The sequence below is a fragment of the Dipodomys ordii genome, unplaced genomic scaffold, assembly GCF_000151885.1.
Source record: "Dipodomys ordii isolate 6190 unplaced genomic scaffold, Dord_2.0 Scaffold80, whole genome shotgun sequence".
Taxonomy (NCBI): Eukaryota; Metazoa; Chordata; class Mammalia; order Rodentia; family Heteromyidae; genus Dipodomys; species Dipodomys ordii.
The window spans coordinates 5,055,169-5,082,312 of record NW_012267296.1 but is presented as its reverse complement, the minus strand read 5'-3'; the positions used below and the strand labels follow the sequence as shown (position 1 = coordinate 5,082,312).

The 27,144-nt window shown below is 34.2% G+C and overlaps 1 protein-coding gene across 2 annotated transcripts in view; it reads left to right on the top strand.

Annotated features, from left to right (window-relative positions):
- The window catches only part of Klhl4 (kelch-like family member 4), a 59,937-nt gene that overhangs the window by 23,354 nt on the left and 9,439 nt on the right, over nt 1–27,144 (top strand). Inside the window, exons 2-9 of one of the 2 annotated variants that reach the window (XM_013024987.1) lie at nt 887–895; nt 6,680–6,835; nt 7,204–7,340; nt 10,071–10,267; nt 16,792–17,004; nt 19,039–19,225; nt 25,221–25,445; nt 25,971–26,133. In XM_013024987.1, the coding sequence (XP_012880441.1) occupies nt 887–895; nt 6,680–6,835; nt 7,204–7,340; nt 10,071–10,267; nt 16,792–17,004; nt 19,039–19,225; nt 25,221–25,445; nt 25,971–26,133 (1,287 nt within the window). Of the gene's footprint in view, nt 1–886; nt 896–6,670; nt 6,836–7,203; nt 7,341–10,070; nt 10,268–16,791; nt 17,005–19,038; nt 19,226–25,220; nt 25,446–25,970; nt 26,134–27,144 lie in introns of both variants that reach the window. The other variant, XM_013024986.1, reaches the window with a different exon arrangement.

Sequence of the window (27,144 nt, the reverse complement as noted above, 5' to 3'; positions counted from 1 at the left end):
AAGATATTTCTAGAAACTACCTGAAAGAATCAGAAATTGCTGAGTACTATGGCACACTTCAGTAATCCCTATAATCCCAGATACAGAGAAAATGGCAATAGCAGGTTCATGTCTGAAGGCCAGCTAAGGCAACAAAAGTTAGGAAGATCTCTTTAAAAACAACAGCTATTTTAGTGTACCAGGTACATAACTCCAGCTGCATTGGAGGCTGAGGTACAAGGCTTGTGTTCCAAGCTTCTTCAGGGGCCAAAGCAATACCCCACAAGAAAAATAAATGCTTGTTTTTATTTTCTAGGAAACTGGAATTCAATTCAGAGTTATCTTTTCAGTGTTTTCTCTGTTTGCCTCTAGTAGATTTAAAGTTTCAAGTCTTTTTACGTTTTTGATGCTTTTGGAGGTTATTTTCGTACAGAGTGTGAAAGGGGAATCAACTTTTAGTCTTCTGCATGGAGATCAGTTGTTGAACAATGTGTCTTTTCTATACTGTATGGTTTTGGCACCTTTGATGAAAATTAAATAACTGTAATTGTGTGGATTCACTTTGGGATCGACTATTCTGTTTCATTGGTCTTCTGTTCTGGTATGTTTGGGAGCTTGTATCATGTGCATTCTGTTACTGTGGCTCTATAGAATAATGTGTGTCCAGCACTGTAATTTTTCCAGCATTGCTTTTCGTTGATTTTCAGGCTTGCTTTTGCTCTTCTGTGTTTTTTATGATTCCATATGAAGTTTTGGAATAATGTTGGTATTTCTGTGAACAATCATTGTGGGTCCTTGATGAATATTGTATCTGTAGGTTGATTTTTGGCAGGATAGTCCTTTTCAAAATGCTGATTCTGCAATTCCAAAAGCATAGGATGCTTTTCTAATCTTTCTGTGTCTTCAGGGTGTGTGTGTGTGTGTGTGTGTGTGTGTGTGTGTGTGTGCGTGTGTGTGTGTGTGTGTGTGTGTGTGTGTGTGTGTGCCATTCATCAGACTGGAACTCAGGGATTGAGTGCTGCCTCTGAGATTTTTGCTTAAGGCTCGATTCATAGCTCACAGAGTTTTTCTGCCTGGGCTGGCTTCAAACCATGATCCTCATATTTCATTCTGAGTACTTAGGATTACGTGTGAGCCACCAGTACCTGTCTAATCTTCAATTTTTCTCTTCAAGGTTTTATAGTTTTAATTGTAGAGAGCTTTGGGCTCCTTGATGCAGTTCAGGTCATAGTAGTCCAACTAGAATAAGCTGAGTGCCCTATTACCCAAGAATTGATCGTGTTGTTCATATTAAATATTGTACAGTCAATTAGCAAAGTGAAATTATGTCATTTGCAGGAAAGTTAATGAAACTGAAGATCATTAGGTGAGTAAGATAAATCAAACTCAAAGAGTCAAATGGCACAAATATTTTCTAGCTGTGGAAGCTAGATCTAAAGAAAGATTTTTCAGGGATATATAGGTAAATTCATGTATATATGTATGTATACACACATGTCACTTTTTGCATAGTTGCATTGTATTTCAGTATTATTTACCCTCTGTGTCTTGTTCTTGTCTCCCTTCCTCTCATCTTCCTAAACAGTCCTATAGTTAGGCTCATGTTCTGTGTGCATGTGTGTGTGTGTGTGTGTGTGTGTGTGTGTGTGTGTGTGTGTGTGTGTGTACATATAATAAAAATACATTTGAAAAACATATTAAAAACAACTGAATTTTCAACAGAAAATATAAATTTCCTAACAGACAAACACTAGGACAAACATGCAAATGAACATTATTTTAAGTTTCGTTCATAATTCTACTTTTAAGTCTAAAGTCAGTCATTATCAAAACTATAAAAAAGGATTATAAATTTGCATACAAGATATATATATATGTAATTTTAAGTGCAAAACAGAGGAGCTTAGTTATAAAAGAATAATTTTCTATGTAATTGAAATTATTAGTAGAGTATATTTTATAACTTTTGTCTAGTATTTTTAATTTCTTAGCAGCTGCAAATAACTTATCTAGAAAATATTCAATAAAGAAAATAAGTAGGGAATTAAAATAATTAAGCAAACAAGGAAGCCAGTAATGGATAAATGAAGGTAACATCTGTAAGAAATTCAGAAAATAAGTTTTTAAATCTTGCCAATAGTAATTCCTTTCGCGGAATATGCATTAAACTTCAATAAAGAATCATTTATTGACCTAAGATTCTTAGAAAACAATTTGAACTATATTATCTAAAATAAACTCCCTTTAAGCATTTATATAATTTGGTGATAAATGATGGGAGAATACATTATTTCCAAATAGTAACCAACAGAATAGCAGTAACTATAATTAATCAAATAAAATATATTTTAAGTTAAAACATCAATGACAAAGGAAAAGGCAAATATGCTTGTAAATAAGTCAATTAATAAATAATATAGAATAACTGTAAACAAATGTGTACTGAACACAAATGCTCTTAAATATATGAGAAAACCATTAACAGATTAGAGAATTAGGTGGTTTTGCAATGATATTATATTTTAATGCACCAATATAAATAATGTATAAAATAATCAGGTTTAAGATCAGTAAGGAAACAGAGCATTTAGATTGTACCGTACATGAGGTATACCTAACACATAAAATACATTCAGGCAATCTTGTCAATAAAATGAAGGACATGAAAGTTCTACAACTAATAATATAGTCAATGACAATTAGATTAAGAACACGACAAGAATGCCTAATATGCCCACTTCCTGTCAGGTCCTCCCACCACCTGCCTGGAAGTCCTTCCTAGAGTAATTAGGCAAATAAGTAAGTAAAGTTATCCAATTGGAGAAGAAAAATCATGGCCTTATATTGACAAAAGCAAATATATCATAAAAAACTGTTAATAAACTAATAAAATAAAGTTGTAAGATATAAAAACAACATACAGTATTAAGTTGTATCATCATTATTTACTAAAAAACATCAATTAATAAGGAAGTTATTTGTTCCTTTATAGCTGCATCAAAAATACCTAGAAATAAATCTAATCAGAAGGCTAGTGGGGGGCCATATTGGAAATGCAAATCAGAACTAGAATTCTATATCAAACAAATGCATTATGATACCTTTTTATCATTTTAAAGCCAACCAAAAAGAAAATATTTTTGAGGATGTGAATAAATTTAAACCAACTAAGAAGTTGGTGGGAACAAAAGACTGTGTAGCCCTTATGAAAATCAGTCTGTATGATGAAACAGTTATTCTGAGTTTATGTTCCAAAGAACTGAAAGCAAAGATTTGAACAGAGATATGTAAAGCCATGATCATAGCACCATTATTCACAGTAGCTGAAATATGGAAACAGTCCAAAGCCCCAATCATGGATAAATGGATAAACACAATGTGATCTGCACAATGGAATACTAGTCATTCTTACCATGGCAGGAGATTAGGATGCATGCTGCAATGGAGATGAACGCTGACACCATTATGCCACTTGAAGCAAGGCAATCACAAAAAGAAGTACGTTCATGTTAGTTTTACTAGTTATATCAAGTACTTAGAATAGTCAAATTTAAAGAGGCAGAAACTGCACTTGGATTTTCAAGGGGCTAGAGGAAAGGAAAATGGGTTGTTTAATGGTTGCAGGATTTCCGTTTTGCATATTGAAAGATCTGTTACATAATGATGTGCATATAACTTTACTGAACTTTAAAATATTTATAATACTTTATGATGTATATTTTACCACATTTTAGATAGAAAGAGTGGTGAAAAATAGTGTGAAAGTCATGCTAGGAGAGAGTCTTGGGGCATTGCTAGCTTTGAGGCAGTGAACTTCTGGAAGCGTGGAAAGTTATGAATGCAGATTCTCCTCTGTAGCCCTCTGAAAGAAAGGCAGCTTTGGCAATAGCTTTATTTTAGGCCCAACTGAGAAACCATTTCAACTTTCTTCCTTCATGACTGAAAGAGAATAAACTCGAGATATTTAAGTCATACAACCAAGGGGAAAATATTAAACATAAAACTATTGTCTATCCATACAGGTACAAGATATATAGTGAAAAGGATTAAAAGCAAAAATTTAAATAGGTATTTATACATCAATGTTTACATTGTTATAATTTCCTACTCATAGTATTAAAATATTGAAAGAACCTCAGTGCCCACATACACATTCAATTCATTATACTTATACAGTGAACTATTAATCATAAAGAAAAATAAAATTTTGATAGGGGTAACATTCTGCACAGGCTTTGAAAACACAATATGAAATATACCAATCACAAATTAAAGATACTGTGTGGTTCCACTTATGTTAGATGTGTGTGTGTGTGTATAATGGCATATTCATTCTTTCCCCAGTAAAGCTTGGGGATGAGTATATGCTGAGTTAATTTTATATCAGTGCAGGATTTTGGTTATGAAATATGCAAAGTATTTCTCTTGTTGCAAAAACTGTGAATGTATTAAATTTATTTAAGACATGTGAGGCAGGACACGATGACAATGATGATGATGAGTGCAAATGGCAAGTTTGGGATGGAAATTACAGAGAGATATAATTGAATGGGTATACGTTATAATATAGAAATGTTCAAGGGATAATCAAAAGAACTAGGAGAAAGTAGCACAAATTCTTTGTCTGAGGCAGAGGATTTAAACTGAGGTCTTCTGTGTCAAAGTGAGAACTTTGTATTTAACCTGAGAAAAATTCAGCAGTATTGTATAGTTTGACAAAGGTAGCAGTGTCTCATAGGATGGTTTAGAGGATACAAACTTATGGGCTAGAAATCTATGAAAGACACTAGTTTTTGTTTTAACCAAATTAGACTGAAGGGAAGTCAAGAAAATACAATTATGTTCTGATTGAAACATGCCAAATATATTCCTTCTTTAAGATATATCCCCAATGTTAACTGTGCGTACATATGATGACAACTAAGATCATTAGCCACTGCATGTTTGGCACATTCAATGTGGAATAAACCACTACTAAACCAGAAGAAATACAATATCATGACTTAATTGCAGTCTGAATATTTTCACTCATACTGCTAATGGATTTTTCCACAACAATTAAACAATGCAGCTGAAAGAAGACATGAAGCAATTGTTGGACTATTTGTACTAGAAAAAAATAAACTTAAACTTTTAAGCAAGAAAATGATTCTAGAACTGGGCAGCATTCTGAACCAGAATGGAAATCACAATGGAAACCAACTTTGATTCAGAATACTGCTTCTTGTGACATATCAAGCTATATTTTATACTGAGAAAAAGGAAATGGTATACAGAGATTATGTAATTCGTGTACTTTATTATTTGCCTTTCCTGGAGATAATCCAATAGCCTTTGTTCTGAGATTCACCGAAGATTTGGCTGCTATGACTGGTGGAGACTCAGATGCTTTGTTACAAGGGTCCACTCTTGTTAGTTTATGATTTGTTTGACTGTCAACTAGTATTCAGTGTACCATGTGTGGAGGCCACTTTGGGCCAAACTTTCAAGTATGGCAATGGGTTAAAGACAGTTTTAACTCATTAACACATAGAATCCTAATTATTGTTAAAAATATTGTGACTGAATTTCACAAAGGTTCTTTTAAAGTCTAAGATTACTTACAGGTCATTTATTTCAGTCACACAGAGAAAGTAGTGTTATCAATAGCATAAACTGGAATAGAGGAAATTGAAAGCTCTATTAGCTAATATTTGGCAAGTGGTTCCTAGAAGGTGACAAAATATTTAAATGTATTTACCAATCTATTTAAGCTTTGAAACATATGCCTGCTTGTGTATCTATTTAAATTCTACCATTGTTTGCTATTGAAAATGCATGTGGACAGCTTTTATTATAAATTCATTAGTCATCCCATTTGCTTTTACACTATGATTAAAGAAATTGAGGTATGTTCATTTCTTCATGAGACTGACATACTGCAAAAAAAGCTATATATACAGTCTAGAAATTCTGTGTGTGTGTGGGGGGGTGTGTGTATGTGTGTGTGTGTGTGTGTGTGTGTGTATGCCAGTCCTGGGGCTTGAAATCAGAGCTTGGGTGCTGTCTTTTAGCTTCTTGTGCTCAAGGCTAGAGCTCTACCATTGGAGCCACAGCTCTACATCTAGCTTTTTGATGATTAATTGGAGATAACAGTCTCACAGACTTTCCTGCCTGGGCTGACTGTGAACCATGATCCTCAGATTAGCCTAGTGAGTAGCTACAATTACAGGCATGAGCCAACAGCACCTGGCTCATGTCTAGAAATTATTCAAGAAATATTTCTAATGTGTTATGAGTACTTGATGAAAAATATTAGGACATAATAATGTGTATAAATTATTTTGAGTCTTGTGCAAAGTTTCCATACCTAATGACATAATTGTGATAGCCATAAGAATCAAAGGAAAAAAGTGATTGATAATTTGATAATTATGTTTATGCATACATCAGTTGTTAGTATGGGGAAGTACACATAGTTAAGGTTTGGTTCTGAATATAAATGTTAACCATGACTTTTTATCTTAACAGAAGGTTGGGAAGAAACCGCTGAGAAATAGTTAAGATTAGAGAGAAAACTAATTTTATTTTGAATTAACGTGTATGTGGAATTTGATATGATTCAATTTGATAAATGAGTATATTTTAGAACAAAAATGAAGTGTTAAAAATTATTTGATGAACCTTATTGTCATTCTCACTTTACTTTCAGATATTATAGCCAGTATACTGAAGAAATGACTGACCAATCTGAGGAGAACTTCTATGCAGTGAATCATGCAAAGCAAACTATCCAGAAAATGGAGAACTACATGAAAGAGAAACAACTATGTGACGTGTTCCTAGTTGCTGGGCACCTACGAATCCCAGCTCATCGGTAAGTATCTTTACGCAGACAGGACAGAAGAAAGAAGAGGTTTGACTGAGGGAAGATCGCTACATTGAGTATGAATTAGAACATTGGGGAAATGCATTTTTCTTTTCCTCCATTGAGAGAACATGAGCCTGTATGATATACTTTTCCATACAGCATTTAGAAGAACCAAACTTTGAAGAGATTGATGAATAGGAAAAAAATAGAACAAACTCATACAGGAAAATCAGTTTAGTAATTTTAACTTTCTAACTTCACTACTCATGAATTGTAAACTTTTCATACATAACATAGACTGAGAAATTAGACAGGTTTGGTGAATGCATTTTATGGTTTTGCTGCAAGTGCCTATGAACTATTTCTCTTTCTAGGCTGGTTCTCAGTTCAGTGTCTGATTATTTTGCTGCAATGTTTACTAATGATCTGCTTGAAGCCAAACAGGAAGAGGTCAGGATGGAAGGAATAGATCCAAATGCACTGAATTCCTTGGTGCAATATGCTTACACAGGTGAGTCCTTGAGATGAGATGTATTAACTCAGAATAGCCCTATATAACATATTGTTATTTCCATATCACAGAGGAGAAAATTGAAGGATAGATAGGCTAAATAACTTTCCCTAGGTAATAGTATTTAAATTCAGTATCATAAAATAACAAGAAATTAAAAAGTGAGAGCAGAGAAGTATTTTAACTCAAAAATAGATGAGCATGCCTGTTGAGTAGGGAAGATACACTTTTTTGTCTCTTTATTAGCTTACATTAGTTATACAGGGATAATTCCCTTGCTACTTTCCCACACATGTTTATAATGTATTCCAACTAACCTCACCCCCTATATTACATTCCTTATCTCCCTTCAGGGTGTCCACATTCTTGGTTGTACAAAACAGACTGGAAGGAAGAACTTCTGATTGGACAGTTGAGATTTATTTGGCGTCTTTCCTATTTACTAAAAGTACAAAAGTAATTGGATTATCCTGTGGGACAAAAATGTACTTTGATTTTCCATAATAAATATATCATTTTAAGTTCTCCTACTGTTTAAATAGATTTATTTAATTATGTATCATTTTTCTTGTAGACAGTTAGAACATACCTCCTGAGTTTCTGCAGGATTATTTTCCAACATTTTTGCCTGCATTGTCCTTAAAATAGTTTTGAAAACTCTTTTTCCCTTATAGGTTTCCACTATTGAGTGCGTTTTTGTGATTAAAAAAATAGTGTTGCTAAAATAAACACCAGGAAACTCATACATGCAAGAGGGGAAGAGGGTAGATGAAGAGGAGAAGAGGGGGTGGATAATGCAGTCAAGAATTCAGTGTTTATACTACAAAATTAAGAAAAATAAGGGAAGGGGGTAGGTCATGCTGTGTGGTTCAGAATCTTGAAAGGGGCGACACTAATTAAGCTGCATTGTATTCATAAACTTTTGTTAAATGGCAACTGCTTTGTATAACTACTTAAAGATAATAAAAATTAAATTTAAAAATAGTGTTGTTACAAAATTCCTAATATATAGTGAACATCTCTATCATTCAGAGGCACTATTGTATTTATGTTTACATGCATCCAATGAAATCTCAATTGACAAATTGATTTCAACAACCATCTCTTTGAAATTAAACAAATATAAGAGTTCTTCAAAAGTCAAGCAAATTTGAAAAAGTGAACCCATTTGAATATTGTTTATAATGTATAGCTTGTAACTGAGCAACACACCTCTACATATATACCTTAAAGATGTGAAAACCATTCCCACACCAAAATATGTACAGCACTATGTAAATCAGCATTTCTACTACTACTACTACTACTACTACTAATAATAATAATAATAATAATACATAGAATTAAAACTTGAGGAATAGATGCATTAACTTTAGTAAATAGGTATAATAGGAAATTAGTAGACAGTGCTAATGAGTGAAATACTGTTAGGTGCTATGAGATAAATTACTTCTAACATCACCATACTAGTGGAAAGAAGCCTGTCACAAAAGGTACTCAATGAATTTCCAGAATAAGGAAAGTCAGAGACATAGGGGGTAGATCAGTAGCTGTAGGTATGCAGGGGATATTGAGAATGACAGTTAACTGATATAGTTTACACTTCTCAGGAGATACTGATTGGTAGGGTTGTCTTTCCAAAACCTGTGGTAAGGAACTACATGAAACAATGCAGATAGACCACACTCCTTTACAACACATTTCACATATTAAACAATGTAGAGAACCCATAACAGTATCTACGACTACACTTTCCTTATAGTTGGGCAACTATATAGGATCTATATTAATGTATTTTAGAAGAAAAAATAAAACATTTTTAGGGCATTGGGACTTGAACTAAGTCTTTTGTGGTTGCTAGGTAGGCACTCTACCACTTGGGCTACACCCTCAAACCAGAAAAAAAACAGTTTATAGTTTATATAAGCCATTTGAAATATTATCTATAGCTTGGCTAAAATAGTACAAAGTAAGAGTATCTGAGAAAGTAATCTATAATATTTTCAATAATCATCCATAATGCTTGTTCTAAAAATTATGTATACATATGATATATATCATTGTAAAGGAAATAATACTTTTAATCACGTTAAAAATCATTCTAGTTATTTTGAAAGAGAGCCTGATTTTTATCTTAAAACAGTTATAAAAATAATTCTTTATTAGTGCTACTTTTGTGACACTTTTTCCCTTTTGAGACAGTGCCAGAAGTCAGTTCCCAACATTGTATTTTGGCAAAGACATCCTCCCTAGAAAATAAATATAGTATTAATTTTCATTTAGTCAGAAAGACATTTATGGACAGAAATAGTTCACTACTCTTCCTATATACTGGGACATAATACTACTTCAGTTATAATATAAACAATCCTTTCTAGATTTATTTCAGTATCATTGACAACTAAAGTTGCTTATTTCATAGTGATATTACTGTATGCTCTCTTGAGTGACCAATATAAGGTTTAAATACAAGCATAAGATGATAAATAACTTGCTCTTCTTTGTACAGATACTATTCACTGTTCATTTGTTATAGTTGCATTTAGTACTGTAGTGAGGCTCCCTTCAGCCATTTTTATTAGTAGGCACAAGATTTCAGCCTCAAAACATTTTCTCAAAGTAGCTCCTATCACTAAATACCTAAAGTGAGAAATAGAATAATTACCCCAGCTAGTATATCTGTGTCTATATTGAATGTATTGTCATGCTGTACTTTTCCCAATTGTCTAGGTGTCCTGCAATTGAAAAAAGATACTGTTGAAAATTTGCTGGCTGCAGCTTGTCTTCTGCAGCTGACTCAGGTCATTGAAGTTTGCTCCAATTTCCTCATAAAGCAACTCCATCCTTCAAACTGCTTAGGCATGCGGTCATTTGGAGATGCCCAGGGCTGTAACAAGCTCCTGAATGTGGCACATAAGTACACTATGGTAAGACTGCTTCAAATTGACAAAGTAGTAATGTATTAAATATTGTGATAAAATTAAATTAGGAAGAAACATAGACAAGTAATTTATAGATGTTTTGCACATAATATACCACATGAATTTATTTGTCTTGCTGATTTATAGTACAGAAAGTTTTTGTTTTTGATGGTACATAAGGTTTTAAATTCATGGCCTTAGGCTTCCTAAGTTTTACTCCCCCAGACCTTTTTGCATGAGTTATGTTTTATATAGGTTCTCCTGGTTTTTTTGTTTGCTTGTTTTTTTTTGTTTCTTTTGGTTTTTTGCTTAGGCCAGCCTTCACTGTGATCCTCTGATTGATAAATTGAGATTCTTATTGGTTGAGATTGGGTTGGCCTCAAAGCATGGTTTTTCTGATTCCCCCCTCCTGAACATCTGGGATTACAGATATGAATCAATATATCTGACAAGTTTTTCACTCAGGACACCAAACACATTTATCTAGATCTCAAAACTTGAAAAACTGAAAAGACTACTCCAAACTAACAAGAGAAAGAAAAATTTACAAGAGAAAGAAAAATAGTACTTCTCTGATATTTTTCATAATTAGAAATGTAACTTATAAAATTGCACAAATGATTTCTAATAATATATCAATTACATACAAGTGAGCATGTAAAATTTTTAGATAGAGATCACAAAGATAAAGAATATTTTTCTAGAGTCTGTATCAAATTTAGAATTTTTAAATCTGTAAAATTTGAGTGCTAGAAAGTTTTTCTTTAACTGTTTTTCTTTCTTTCTTCTGACCTCAGGAGATTGGTCAAATTTTGAGATTTCAAATGTGTTTCTAAAATGGCAATATCAATATCAATATCACTCATTTAAGAAAAATGCTAATATTCATGAATCAATACTAACTAGAAGAGCTTAAGAGTACTAAAATTAGTAACTCAAACAATTTTCTTGAGTGGACTGTTTGTCTTAGTATTTGGGGTTTTAACAAATTTTCAGTTCAGTCTCTTTTTTTTGTGCCATACTTGAGACTTGAACTCATGGCCTGGGCCCTGTCCCTGAGCTTTTTTGCTCAAGGCTAGCATTCTACCACTTCTGGTAGTAAACTGGGATAACAGTCTCATAGACCTTTTTTTTTTTTTTTGCCAGGACTGTCTTTGAACTGTGATCAATAGATCGCAATACCCTTCTCAATAGCTAGGATTACAGGTATGAGCCACTTGTGCCCAGCTTGCAGTTTTATCTTTTAACAAAATTAGTTTTTAATTCTACTTGTAATTATAATGAATTAAGTGAACATGTCAGTCAAGGGGCTGTCATGAAACCTAGACTGTAGGACAGATAAGGAACCTGAACAGAGGTTTTCCTTTAATTTTTTAAACAAGTAAAATAGTAAATGAAAAAAAAAAGATTAATTTCAATGTGAAATCTAATTGAATGATTTTCTTTTCAGATAAGTAAATTGTTTTCATTGTTTAAGAATAAAGAAATAAGTTCTGGGAAGGTGGCTCAGTGGTAGAGGGCTTGCCTTGCATTCATGAGGCCCTGGGTTCAATTCCCCAGCACCACATAAGCAAAAAAAAAACAAAAAACCAGAAGTGGTGTTGTGGCTCTAGTTGTAGAGTGCTAGCCTTGAGCTGAAGACTTCAGGGCAGTGCCCAGGCCCAGAGTTCAGGCCCCACAACCGAAAAAAATTAAAAGAATAAAGAAATAAGACACAATTACATAAAAATGAGCATGTAAAAATTTTGGATAGAGATCACAAAGATAAAGAATATTTTTCTAGAGTTTGTATTAGATTTAGAATTTTTAAATCTGTAAAATTTGGGTGCTTGCAATTTAAAAAAAAAATCTTTTTCCTGGGGCTGGGAAGGTGGCTCAGTGGTAGAGCGCTTGCCTTGCATGCCTGAGGCCCTGTGTTCGATTCCTCAGCACCAAATAAGCAAAAAGAAAAAAGCCGGAGGTGGCGCTGTGGCTCAAGTGGTAGAACGCTAGCCTTGAACTGAAGAGCTGAGGGACAACGCCCAACCCCAGAGTTCAGGCCCCACGTCCGGACCCCCCACCAAAAAAATAAAATCTTTTTCCTTCTTTCTTTTGACCTCGGGTGATTAATAAAATCTTTTTCCTTCTTTCTTTTGACCTCGGGTGATTGGTCAATTTTGAGATTTCAAATGTGTTTCTAAAATGGCATCATTATTGTAGTATCATATTGTAATGGATTAATGTTTTCAAACCTGACATTTCATCAATGCTATTTAAATTCTAGGTCCCCAATATAGATTGTATTCTGTAGAATCTAAAGTAGCAGCTATTCTGTAGGTTTCAAGGTAAATCTTACCACAAAAGCCACACACTAAATACCTCCTGTTAAATAACGTAAATTCTTTTTTTTTTGGGGGGGGAGGGTCCGGTCGTGGGGCCTGAACTCTGGGACTGGGTGCTGTCCCTCAGCTCTTCATCTCAAGGTTAGCGCTCTACCACTTGAGCCACAGCGCCACTTCCGGCTTTTTTTCTTTTTCTTATGTGGTGCCAGGGAATCGAACCCAGGGCCTCATGCATGCAAGGCAAGCGCTCTACTACTGAGCCACCTTCCAAGACCCTAAATAATGTAAATTCTTGAACCTAGGTATTTTAATACCTGATCTAGTATCTTCCTTTCTGGTATCTTATTCTTGAAGGCAAAATATATTCTCATAAACAGCTTGAAACATTTTTTTGTTGCTCAAAATGAATTTGTCATGTGTGCTAATGCAGGATATAATTAAAAATTCAGTCCTCAGTTATATTAGCAATATATCAAGAAGACAGTGAAATGAGTGAAAAGTCTTGTTTTAATAGTATGTTAGGAATACTGTATAGATAGTATAATAAAGCAAATATATATTTTCCAGTTCTGGGTCTTGAAGTCAGAGCCTGGATGCTGTCCCTGAGCCTTTTTGCTCAAGACTAGTACTCTTCCACTTCAGGTACACACTTCTGGCTTTTTGGGGGGATAGTTAATTGGAGATGAGTCTCATGGACTTTGCTGCCCATGTTGGCTTAGACCCATGATCCTCATATCTTAGCCTCCAGAGTAGCTAGGATTGCACATGTGAGCCATTGACACCCAGAACCTAAAGCAAATACATTTTTTTTCAAAACATTGGTGGTACTGGGTTTGGACGCATGTGCTTGCTTAGCTGGTGTGCTACCACTTGAGCTTATTTCCAGGCCAGCCTTTTGCTGGTTGATTTGAAGATGGAATGTCACAGACCTTTCTGCTCAGGCTAGGCTCTACCTAAGATCCTACAGATCATAGTAGCTAAGATTAGAGGCACTAGCTACCAGTACCCAGCTCAAAACAATAACTTAATGTCTAAGAATAATGGCTTAACTTTTTTGTGGATTTAATCACAATCACTAATTGATAGTAAATTGAAAGACCCTTTCTTATGTGGGTAGCACTTTTTCCAGAAATACCCTCACAGACATACCTCAATATTGCTTGACCGATTGTTTGGACTCCCCATAATCTAATCAAGTTGGCACATAAAATTAACCATCTTGGGCATGTAAATAGTTCTCTGCATCAATGATGCATGACCAAATAAAGACCATATTCATTTAATAAATTTATAGCAATTTAAATATAGACCTAAAAAATGAATGATGAACCCAATGCACAAAAGAAGATTATTGTGAAAAGCACATGGAAGAAAAAATATTTACCTTGAAATATCAATATAATTTCAAAAGTAAACATTCAAAAATTAGTCTTCAGGGCTGATGGCATGGTTTGAGTGTAAAATTCCTGCCTAAAAAGTTCAAGGCTCTGAATTCATTGTTAAAACCCTAGTACTCTAGCTAAAATGAAGTCTTCCAGAGTAATTAATTGTCTATAGTAGTGGATTCTGCTGTGTTGTACATATATACTTTGGGGATGTGTTACTGGGGCTTCAACTCAGGACTTAAATACAAACTTCACTCTTGCTTAGCTTTCTTGATCACAGTTAGTAGTACTCTACCCATTGTGGTATGACTGCAGTCCAGCATTTTGCTGATTAATTGGAGATGGAGTCTTACTGACTTTAAACTGTGATCCTTCAGGTCTCAGCCTATTTGAGTAGATAAGATTACACAGGTGTTCCACTCACTGGTATGCAAAATATTTAAAATCAGTCTATTTACTTTTATTTACTTTAATCTACAATGTTCAGTAACTTTCAATAGTTTCATAAAGCAGCAACTCATAAGTGACCATCAGAAAATGCAATTTGTAGCTATGGGTGATAATAGCCATTTATATTAACTTTTACTCTTTCAGATACATCATCATGTTGATAAACTATTCTGTTGTCCATATTAGCATTGGGTGGGTCTTACAAATTGAGATGTGTCTTCATCCTACCTTTTTCCTCTTTCTCTTTTTTCTTTTCTCTTTTGCTTTTATTCCACTGGAGAACAAAGAGAAAGAGTAAAATATGGTTTTAAAAAAATCATATTAACACTTTCTCATTACCAGTAGGGTTTTGTTGTCACTTGGAAAGGCAGAATAGAACTACAGAATAGAATGCTGTAGATATGATATTGGAAGCTTCTATTTGGATCAGACTTTACAGCTCACTGTGTAGGACATCAAATTATATGTGGAGTATGCTTTTCCACCAGAGAGATTTCAGCTCCCCATAAGATCACATTGAAAATAATATAATGCATATGAAATAATTAATAAAGTGCAATGTATTAATGACAGCAGCATTATTTTCTCTCATTGAAAATATTTTCAGCCAGATATGTGGCACAGTAAGAGTATCTTTTTTCTCTTGATTACTTGCCATAATCACAAATGGGTTCCTTTTCTAAATTGTCAGGTTACTTTGGAATAAGATGGTCTCAAATCTTCTTTATTGGGCCATAAAATTTGATGGCAGTGTGTATAAGTTTGTTGTTAGGTTCATTCAGTTCTACAATGACTAAACTAAGGAGGTGATGGAGTGATTTGATTTACCCATAGCCACAAAATATTTAGAGGCTGTATTAAGGTTACCCCTAGTAGAAATGCTTATATCCATTTCAGAACCATATTGTATTGCATTTCTTCTTGAGATATTCACTGTGAAAATGTTAGAAATGATCATGTTTTCAAAGAAAATAAATAGAAAAAATTTGCAAACTAGAAAAATGTGGTGGTATTGTTTTGGTGAAAAATTGAAACAGTTGTGAAACTTGATAACATTATTACAGAAGGGAAAGTTGAGGTATAATATATAAAATATGCATGAAATGGAGCACCATTTCATGGAAGTGTTGAAGAAAATTCAAAACAATAATTTTTACATTATCTTCATTTATTTGCTTGTTAAGTAGAACTGGGATTTGTACTCACGGTGTCTAGCTTCCTAGACAAGCAACTCTACTACTTGAGCCATGTCATAGCTCATTTTGCTTTAGTTTACAAGTAGGGTCTCTCCATTTTTAACTGAGCCAGCCTAAGAATGTGATGATCCTTCTCTTTCATCCCCCAAATTGCTGATATTATCAGAATGTGCCATTATACCTGCTGTTTCTTGAGATGTAACCAAGGTAACTTTTTGCCTGTGCTGGCATCTAACTGCCATCCTCCTGATCCACACCCAGTGTAAATGGAATCACATATGTGAGCCACTACATCTGTCTTTTGATTGTCTTGAATGTGTAGGATGTACCATAAAAGGATGTATTTCAATTTTCCAATAGATAATTCTTTAGTATTAATATCTTTTTTTTCTTTTAATAAGTCTAGTTGCTGTGTCAAATGTGGAGCCAAAGTTAACTTTTCCAGTCCTTCAAAATATTCCATCTTAAAAATGCTCAGCCGTTCTTTTAAGGCTTTTGACTCAAACATAGTTTAGATAGTGCTGGAGTCTGAAGTTGCTGTCATAAGAAAGAGCTGGAAGAAAAAGCCCTGCTATTAGATATGACATTCTAACACCACATGACATTCTACTGTACCAAATATAATCAATAATTTATACAATATGGAAGAATATATTGTCCATATTCATTTAATATTTATTGATTCAGTCACTGTAGTTCTTAAGGGTATTCCTTGTATTTCATAAACATTTCCTAGTGGACACATTTGGCTTCTCAGTTTGGAAGTCTTTTATACACTAGTCATGGGCAGCCTAAAGCAACTATTGAGTATATAAATTCACATATCCATCTTTGTGACTTTTTAGAAGTTTGACAAAGTGATATTCTTGTAGGCTTCTTTTGTTAAAAAGTTTTTTAATTAATAAGTTTTTTATTGTGAAAATACCATATATAGGGGTTACAATGACATGAGCAAGGTAATGAATACATTTCTTATCAAACATTATTGCCTCCTCCTTTGTTTCCCCTTACCATCCATGCCCTCCCATACCCTCCTCCCTGCCAAAGTTGTGAAGTTCGAGTTTTCCACATAACGTCTTGTATATTGTTGCAATGGGTCCACCTGTATCCCAGGGAAAAATCAAATTGTTAAAAAGTTTTAAAGTGCAAAGTTTCAATAGTTGGTCTTTCTTCCCTAGGACAATTTCACTGAGGTGATTAAAAATCAAGAATTCCTCCTGCTTCCAGCTAATGAAATTTCAAAACTTCTATGCAGTGATGATATTAATGTGCCTGATGAAGAAACCATTTTACATGCTCTGATGCAGTGGGTAGGCCACGATACTCAGACTAGGCAACAAGACCTGGCGATGCTCCTTTCTTATATCAGACTACCACTACTCCGGCCTCAGGTATGGAACTTTATCTGGATCATAGAAATTAAAGCTCTACCTATGTACTTATTCAGCTGTCCAATGCATCCTATGAAACCATAGATTTCCCTTGACTCTGCACTTATGCAGTAGTATAATATGGACTGCCATACTGGAGACAGCAAATCCATCCAGAGCTGTGACAACAGTTATCCTAAAAGAATTACAGGCCTATGTAATTTTAAACCCAAGATTCTAAACCTAGAATTCATAGATGAGCTTCAGAATATACAGGGATTTTATATATTGTAAACTTGTACATGTTGTGGTACTCGCAAGCGAGTCTAAGTGACATATCTGTTCTCTGAGACAAGGTATGTATGAGGCAGCAGCATGACATCACTTGAAGGATTGTTAGGAATATAATTTCTCAGGCCCTGATTCAGATGCACTGAAGCAATGTCTGCAAGTCAGGCTGAGGAGTATGTTTTAACAAGTACACCAGATAATTTTTATGCAACCCCAAATTTGAGATAAATTGATATAATGTATTAGAAATCCTCACATTTACACTCACTTATTTATTTGATATTCTTGCAGCAGTTATTCTTTGGGAGGTCTGTTTTCTTGTTTTTTTTTATGGTAATGAGATTTAAACTCAAGAGTCTCATGCTTGTTAGTCAGCTGCTGTACCATTGGAGCCATGCTCCCAGACCATTTTACTTTAGTTTGTCTTCAAACAGGGTCCTCCTTTTTTGCCTAAGCCTGCTGGGACCATGATCCCTCTATACTTCCTGCATTGCTGGGATAACAAACATGCACAATCACATCTAGCTTCTTTTTATTGGTTGACATATGCTCTTGTGAATTTTTCAGTTTCTAATCATGAGCTAATCTCCACCTCTCACATAGCTAGAATTACAATCATGGGCTCCCATGTGTGGCTTGAATTTACAACTCACACACCCAACCAATGGTACTTTTGTCTTTTTACCTATGAGAATGGCTTTTTCCTAGCTTTCAGGTTATGATCTTTTCTTGAGGATGTATTTGATTGGCAATGACATGCAAGTGTAGACTTTAAAAAATCAATTTAAAACTTACCTTAAGCTAATATTTTTGGAAATGAACTGTAACAAGAGGATGGTGATAAATATTTCTACAAAACAGTTAAATATTAAGCTAACAAGGTGGATGAAGCAAGTTAAGTAATGTCAAAATGGATTATTCACAACTATAAAAAATAAACCTGTTGAAATTGTTTTTGGAAAAGAGAAATTGGAGAGGAGGAAAAGGGAATAAGGTTGATTGGAACACATTGTAAACATACATGAAAATGTACCAATGAAATCACCTGTATAATGAATGTAAGCAAATGAAAAATGAAAGTATTTTATATCTTAGTCTTCAAACCTATTTCCAACCACAGAGACAATAAATAATTCCCTAGGGTTTCATCAGGCCATCAGTAATCCATCAGTGATTATAGGTGGTGTGATAAAGCATCTGAAGATGATGGTGTAGAGTAAGAAACCTCAGAGAGGTTTTATAGGGTGGCATTCATACTACCACTCTGACAAACTTGCTCCATGTCCTGTGATACTGTGGAACCCAAACCAGAAGGAAACCAGTTTTAGATGCCCCTTGACAATATTCTGAAATATCCTCTTTACGTCTTTCTACCTCATCTCAGGACAAAAAATACTTCGTCAACTTTCATCAGTGCATTATGATATTATTTTATGCCAGATAATGATTTTTACCATTTACTTTTGATGAGATCTTGGCTGCCTAGAAAACAAAACATATATTTCCTTACCTGATTCAAAGTATGTACTTTCAGAATGTTCCATAGAAGTGATGCCATCTCCTCTGGGTGAGACTATTTTAACAAAGCCTGTTTGCATGCCCACTACCACTATACTGCCTCCAATCCTCCAAAAGTTCACTGCTTGAATGAACTGTGTGCAGTAGACTAGGAGCTGCTTTCTTTGGCCAGACACAACTAGTCTCTTGGATTTGTTTTCAAGTGGTGGGTTCTTGATATAAATGGATGGCATGATTTTTTCTCAGTTGCTTGCAGATCTTGAAAACAGTTCCATGTTTACTGGTAACCTTGCCTGCCAGAAGCTCCTAATGGAAGCTATGAAGTATCATCTTTTGCCTGAGAGAAGACCCTTGATGCAAAGCCCTCGAACAAAACCTAGAAAATCAACCGTGGGTGCACTTTATGCTCTAGGGGGCATGGATGCAATGAAAGGTAAAAAGGAAAAATCAATAGTTTAACCAAATGAATATCATCAAGAGGTTCAAATATGTATTAAATGAGGGAACTAGCCAGGGAGTGGGCTGATGAGTGGAAAAGGGAACAGTAGATGCATATAGTCATAATACTCAATGTATACATATGAAAAAGGAAGGGGAAAATTGAGGTGACTGGTTAGGAAAATGGTAAGTGGAAAGGAAGAGAATGATGGAAGACATGACTGATTGAGATATCCTGTAGACATTAATGGGCATATTAAAGTGTAATCTTCTTGTATAATAATTTGAGGATGGAAAATTTGAAGGCAGATAACTGTAAAAGAAGAGCCACAGGTGTATGTAGAAAAGAAAAACACAAAGGGGCAACTATATATTTTTTCTATTTTTATTGACTACAAACTGTAATGGATTTCTTTATAATATTCACAATCATGTAGCACATTTTGATAACATTCATTTCCTCTACTGCTCTTTTTATCTTGTCTCCCTCTACAACTCTTTGCTTTATCACAGCATGTTCTCATAGTAAATAAGCCAGTTTTGTGAGAGAGCTAACTCATATCACCTCTTACAATCCAACCTATCCCTCAAGTTTTATTACTTTGTGAAGAAATTTTTCAATATAGTTTCCAAAAGATAGTTTCTAGCCACAGGACCCATAAAAAGATTGTGCAAATGCAGTGATTTTTAAACTTGTAGTAGTACCTCAGAAATGTACAAATACAATGACGTCCTCTAATTTCAAGTCTCCAGACGTGATGTTTTACTGCACTGTGTTGAATAAAATGAATACTGGTAGTGTATTAATATGTTCCTATGTTTGGTATTTAAATTCAAAGATACTAACTACAAAATCAAAGTACATTTATTTTGCATCTTTTTTGTTTTATAGTGTCTAGAATCAAAATCAGCAGCTTGCACATGCTAGACAAATCCTTTATCACTGAGCCACATCTTCAGGCCATAGTTTCTGATATATTTTTTAGGTGTAATATACAATTGAGTTTTGGAAGCTTTGTGTTTATTTGGTTTTCTAATGTGTTCGTTTCTATTTTTGTCATTTTCCAGACTTAAAATTTATGTTATTGTTACAGAAGGGTGTGAAATGTCCTGCCCACAGGCCATGAAAGGCCTGTGAAATAATGTCAGGTCATGTACAACAATATAATGTGGAGTCCATCACTAGAGAGCCTTTGAGTTCCTACTATATAGAGACACTGGCAAATTGCTTTCTGGGAATTTGCTGACCATAAAAACTGTCAAATTTTGAGTACTTAATCCCTGACTGGAATTTCAAATACATATTTTCTAATTTTCACCATAATGCTATGAGAGGTACATCTTAAATTAGTTAACCCAAATAAAAACATCTAGAAATGGTAGAAATTGAGTTCTTGCCTAAAATCTGTGCTTTTATCCTATACTGCTACTGTTGCAGAAGAAATAACAAGGAGAAATGATACGAACTACCTTTGATGTGGTTGAAAACCTAGGGTGAGTTGGATGCTGATGACTCATGCATGTAATCCTAGCTATTTAGGAGGTTGAGGTCTGAGTATCACAGTTTGCAGCCAGCCCCAGGAGGACTTAGACTCTAATCTCCAAAGTATTTTCCATAAGGTGAAAGTGAAGCTGTGTTGTAAGTGGTAGATTTAGTGCTAGCCTTCAGCAAAAATGCTCAGGGACAGCACCAGGCCCTGAGTTCAAGCGAGAAAAAAACATACTTCCCAGGATGAACACTGCACTCAGGATCAACAACAACAGAAAAGAATATTTAAAAAATAAAAATCTACATGATGAAAAGGAAAAAGTAGCATTTACTTATATAAATCAATATGATATTGAGGATACATACCATTTCACATTCTTTCACAAAACTAAAAAATTTCTATGCATATACTTTTTCTTTATTTTTAATTTTTCTCAGTTGTGGGGCTTGAACTCAGGTCCTAGGCACTGTCCCTGAGCTCTTTTGCTCAAGGCTAGTATTCTACCACTTTGAGCCACAGTGACACTTCCAGTTTTTGAGTGGTTAATTGGAGACAGGAGTTTAATGGGGAGTTTTCTGCCTGGACTGGCTTTAAATCTCAGCTTCTTGAGTAGCTCAGATTACAAGCCTCACGCACCAGCGCCCAGATTACTTTTTTTTTAGAATTGGTTTGTTAGTGTTTTTTTTGTTGTTATTTTTGTTGTCTCTTTCTTTAAAGAAATTGTTTGAACTTTCACCTTTGATGCTTAGGAAATAAAGTACTTCATCAGAATTTAATTTCTTTTCTGACTCGTACAATAAACTCAGATTTAGTTGTTAAATATAGATATTGCACAAATGGCTAGCACTAACTCTAACAATGCCCCTAAATGATTCCCTAGAAAGTTCTAAGCTTGAATTAAGTTAAAATTTAATTGTCAGATGGTAACTTTTAGATAACTTATACACACAAAGTATTCAGTAATTTTTATTTATTAACAGTAGTTGATTTGGAGCACATTGCAAAGAACAAATGGAAGACAAATATAATTCCTATATGGTCATTTTTTAAATGGTGAAGGAAATTACTATATCAAAGGTACACACAATTGCAGGAATGATAGTGTTCCTAGTAATGATGCTGCTTTGTGGATTTTGTTCATTTTTGCAATATTCATACATGAAGATTTTGTAGGGGTTTAGAATGAAGTAAGAAACAGCATTCTTAATATTCTATGCAGAGAAAGTTCATTTACACAGGAAAAATCATTTAAAAATAAATATCATGCTGGGTGACAGTGGCTCATGCCTGTAATTCTAGTTATTCAGGATGTTGAGATCTGAGGATCCCGGGCAAAGCTAGCATGGGTAGAAAAGTCCATGAGACTATCAAAAAAATTCCAGAAATTGAGCTATGGCTCAAGAGTCAAAGTGCTAACCTTGAGCAAAAGAAGCTCAAAGACTGCACCCAGGCTTTGAATTCAAGCCCTAGTACTGATGCACCAAAAAATAATCAGTAATGATCTAGTTTATGTTTTTCCAATAAAGGTAGAGTTATCTTAGTCAACCAACTAGAGATTTTACATTTATTGATTAGTTAGACAGTTGGTGGGGATGGGGAAAAGGGCTAAGGTAGTCATTAGAATTGAAGAATACAGATCTAGGAGTGAACATGCTCATCTTTTCAATAAAAATGTTTAAGAATGTTGTTTAGTAAATTACAAACCTGGAATAAACAAACCTGGTATAAGGAAGATGTCCACATCTTGTAGATATCTGCTCAGTTACTGGACTACCATGATAAGTTCCATAGTATACTGTCACTAGTACCATTGTAAATTATCACTACTGTCCTAACACATCATCACAAATTTTTGTTGATTTTAACCATCATTATGTTTTGCTTAACATATAGTTAATATGTTCCTATTTAGAAAATTGATACATAAGTGATGAAATATCAAGTGATATTAATATAATATCAGTTGCTGAAAGACCAAAGATGATAGTCCACTGCACCTAAGACCTGTAGATAATATATTTGAACTTAAACAAAATTTAATATGTAGGGTAAACTTTCTGTACATATAGATAATTCATGTAGTATGTACAATTTCCTGATTACTTACGTTACCATTAATATCTGTATCATCTTAACAATTAGTGTAGCCTTGCTTTTATTTTCTCATCTAAATTGGTTCTTTGATAATTTCAATTGGCAGAAACAGAAGTATATGGTAAGAAGTAGCAGATAGGAAGAATGCTTTGGTAAACTGGGATTGGGGAAATGGAAAGATAGAAAAAACCTTCAGGGAAACTTGCAGAAAGCTCATAGAATGAGGGTCAATGTGCGTTTTTGCATATTTCAGCTTCAACAGTATCTTTACTGTTAAAAAGATACTATATTGTGAGACAAATTTGAAGCAGGACAAACTAATCAGCTATAAATCTAGAATATATTGTTTAAATTTTTCTTTATTAATCCATGTAATTGCCAGTGCATATTCTTCAGATATTAACTTTATTTACCTTACTACAAATGGATTAACTTTTCTTGACAAATTTCTCACTGAATGAATAAGTGAAAAGACTTGTTTAGCCCTGTGATTGGCTTTTTGAAATTGTAGTGGAATTCCCTGATTCTTCCCGAAACTGTCTTAGGTAAATTGTAGGTGTGGGTAACTTTTTTCTTATTGATCACATTTGTTATTTGTCAGAAGGGTCCCTGCTGTGCAAAACTGGCTTTAACGAAAACAGATTAGCAGCATTGGCTATGGAAGTGACAATTTATACTTGAATGTACTATAGAGACAACAAAGATCACATGATACCACTAACAGTTTGCAGGCTATGAACATGAATATAAAGTGATACAAGTATGAAGAGCTTTCTTCCTAGTCAGATTAAATAGTGTGGGTGTGAGAAAAGATCAGAGTAGACCCTGGTTTATTCAAAGTCAAGAGAGATGAAGAGAATTAAAAGTTTATTTAAACAATTTATTTGTTTTTTCCCTTCCCCTCCACAACTTTGATGAGGGCAGGGATGGTAAGGGGAAACAAAAGGAGGAGGCAACAATGCTTGATAAGAAATGTACTCATTACCTTGTTCATGTAATTGTAACCCCTCTGTATGGTATTTTCACAATAAAAAAACTTAATTAATAAAACAAAGTTTATGTCAGGGAACAATATATTTGATCATCATAGAGCTTTTTTTAAATTTCAGGTTAAGTATAATCAAATAAAATAGAAACCTTAAGGCAGGCGCTGGTGGTCATGCCTATAATCATCGCTACTCAGTAGGAGCTGAGGATTGTGGTTTGAATCCAGCCCAGGGAGTAAAGGCCATGTGACTCTTATCTCCAATTAACCACTTAAAAATCAGGAGTAGAGCTCTGGCTTAAAGTAGTAGAACACTAGTCTTGAATAAAACAGTGCAGGTACTATACCCAGGCCCTAAGTTCTAGCCCCACAATTGACAAAAAAATAGAACTCTTACTGATAGTAACGAGGATAAAAATTCCTCTGGCAATGGGATATCAACAATAATATGTTTAGACATAAATAATAATGCAGTTAGTAATAATGTGAAATAAAAATAATTAGATAATAAATTTTGTTTAAATTCAAATATATACCGGTATTAGGTGAGGTAGAGTATCATCTTTGATCTTTCAGCAAGTGTTTTATGAATATCAATTGATATTTCAGCACTGACATGCCAATTTTCTAATTAGAAACATTAACTACATGTTAAGTAAAATAAAATGATGGTTAAAATCACCAAAAATTGTGATAATGTGTTAGGACAGTAGCAATAATTTACAATGGCACCAGTGACAGTATACTATGAAAGTTATCATGGTATTCCAGTAATTGAACATAAAATGAGATTGAATTAAGTTAGAAAGTAATGCCTCAGAACTTTATACTCTTAGTCACAATTACAACAATGGAACACTGTGGGCAATTATAGCAAAGGCATGTTTCAAAGGAATTTTCATTCCTCATTCTTCAGTCATCTGTCTTAAACCAATACACACACTTTCACAAACATGCACGTACACACATTTGCCTACATATATAGATGTTTACCCCAAACTAAAAAAACACATAATATATTAAATGGTCATATGTAATTAAAACTGTAAAATATGTGTAAGTATTCAATAGTGGATCAAATTACATACACACAAATGATGCTTAACACTTGTTACTTTGGAAAGATCTTGTAAATGGTTTATTTGACACTTGTCCTTGTTAGTATAAGTAATAGCATAATACAGCTAAAGAAGTCATTATGATGGTTTAACATTTATATATTTAACAATTTTTCTCTGTATCCTTCATTTTTATCCAGCAGTGGTAAACATTTTGTCCTTCAACTTGTCTGTCAGGTTGTAGTATCACCTGACCTAATTAGTGAATTCTGGCTGTTAATTAGATTTAAAACCTATGTGAGGTCAGTTTGAAATTTTACCTTAAGTGATTTTTTTTTCTTCTGTTCACTATCCCTCTAACAGGTACTACTACAATTGAAAAATATGACCTCAGGACCAACAATTGGCTGCATGTTGGCACCATGAATGGGCGTAGGCTTCAATTTGGAGTTGCGGTTATTAATAAAAAGCTTTATGTTGTGGGAGGAAGAGATCGTTTCAAAACATTGAATACTGTGGATTGTTTTAATCCAGCTATCAAAGTCTGGATGGTGATGCCACCCATGTCTACACATAGGCATGGTTTAGGTAAGAACTTGATATTTTTCCGTTTCTCCAGAATGTTGAATATAGCCTTTAAAAACACAAAACTTAGTTGCACATTATGGACATCTTACAAAAACTCTTAAAAATGCTGAAAAGCTTTAAGCAAACAAAGCTAATTTAGAAACTCTTCAGTTATAGCCCTTCCATCAGTTTTTAAGAAATATAGCAAAGATAGGTTTAGATATATTATCAAGAAACATAAAAGTACAACTGAGGGTGTTTTCTCTAGGCTACATTTATTTATTTATTCATTCATTTTTCTTTTAAATGTAGTGCATTCCACTACTTACTTATGTTGACTTTAGTATTGCAAGAGTATGCCCTCTCCTGAGTCATAGCTATGGTTAAAAATATCTATGGTGAGAAAATCATAATTACTTCATAGAGAATAATCAACTTGTCCATATATGGCAAACTCATTTAAGAAGCAACTTTTGAGCATTCAATTGCTTGTAAAATTAAATAAGATATGTTATAGGTGAGCCTCATGCTATTTTTATCATTTAGGTGTGGCCATACTTGAAGGACCAATGTATGCTGTTGGTGGTCATGATGGATGGAGTTACCTAAATACTGTAGAAAGGTGGGACCCTGAAGGATGCCAGTGGAACTATGTGGCCAGTATGTCAATTCCTAGAAGCACAGTTGGAGTTGTTGCATTAGGCAACAAGTAAGTCCAAATATACATGCTGTTCACTCCTACATCGTGTGTCATAATCCATCAATTACCATGCATTCCAAATGACTGAGATCTGTTTGTTATCAAATGTGAAATCTCTTTGTTGGAATGTGTTTATTATTATGGTCATTACTTGTGTAAAATAAACATTCTATTAACTGGAGACCATTGCTGTTCAGTGTAGTTTGTAGTACCAGGATTCCCTGAGATCTCTTTAGAAGTGCTGGATCTTAGCCCTACTACGGACCTGAAACAGAATGTACTTGAACAAGATCTCAGGAAATATGTACGCAAATTTGAGCAGCACTTTTGTAGGCAGGCAGTTTCAATTTTGCTCTTGAGGAGCTACCCCTTTTACATTATTGATTCTTTGGTTATCAAAGTATTTATCTATCTGTGTAACAAGGTAAGTCTTTTTATTCAGCAGTCTCCTGAGTGTGAGTGTTCTAAGTCTGTAAGCTATAGAAACTCACTTTATTAGGCCTTTCTCAATATTCACCTCTTCTTTATTCCTTCTCTGTGAGGGTAGTCTAATATACAAAACTAGATGATGTCAGAGGTTGCCACTAGCTAAACTTGTTATCAATTTATATGTACTTTTTCACAGAAGAACCCTGGAAGTAACTAACATATAGAAGGGGGCTTGCTTGCAAGCTAAGCATTTCAGACAATATAATGGGTCACTGGAGTTGTGAATCTGTATGGCCTTTGCATAAAGCCAATGTTTCATATAAGTGAGTCCAATAGAAATTTCAACATATATGAATTTTGGAACCTTGCTCAGGAAGAAATAGGAATTGTTTATAGTTAGGAAGATATATAATCTCTTAGAACTTAAAGTGTGCCTAAATCCAGTACTATCTAGTCTGATATGAATGAGGTCAATTGCTTCAGCAACCATCACCTACAATGAATAGGCAATTAATCTAGATTCCATGTTTTATGTTTTACCTTACTTGCCTATTAAATTTTTATCATTATAGTGGTAAATAGTTACTAAAT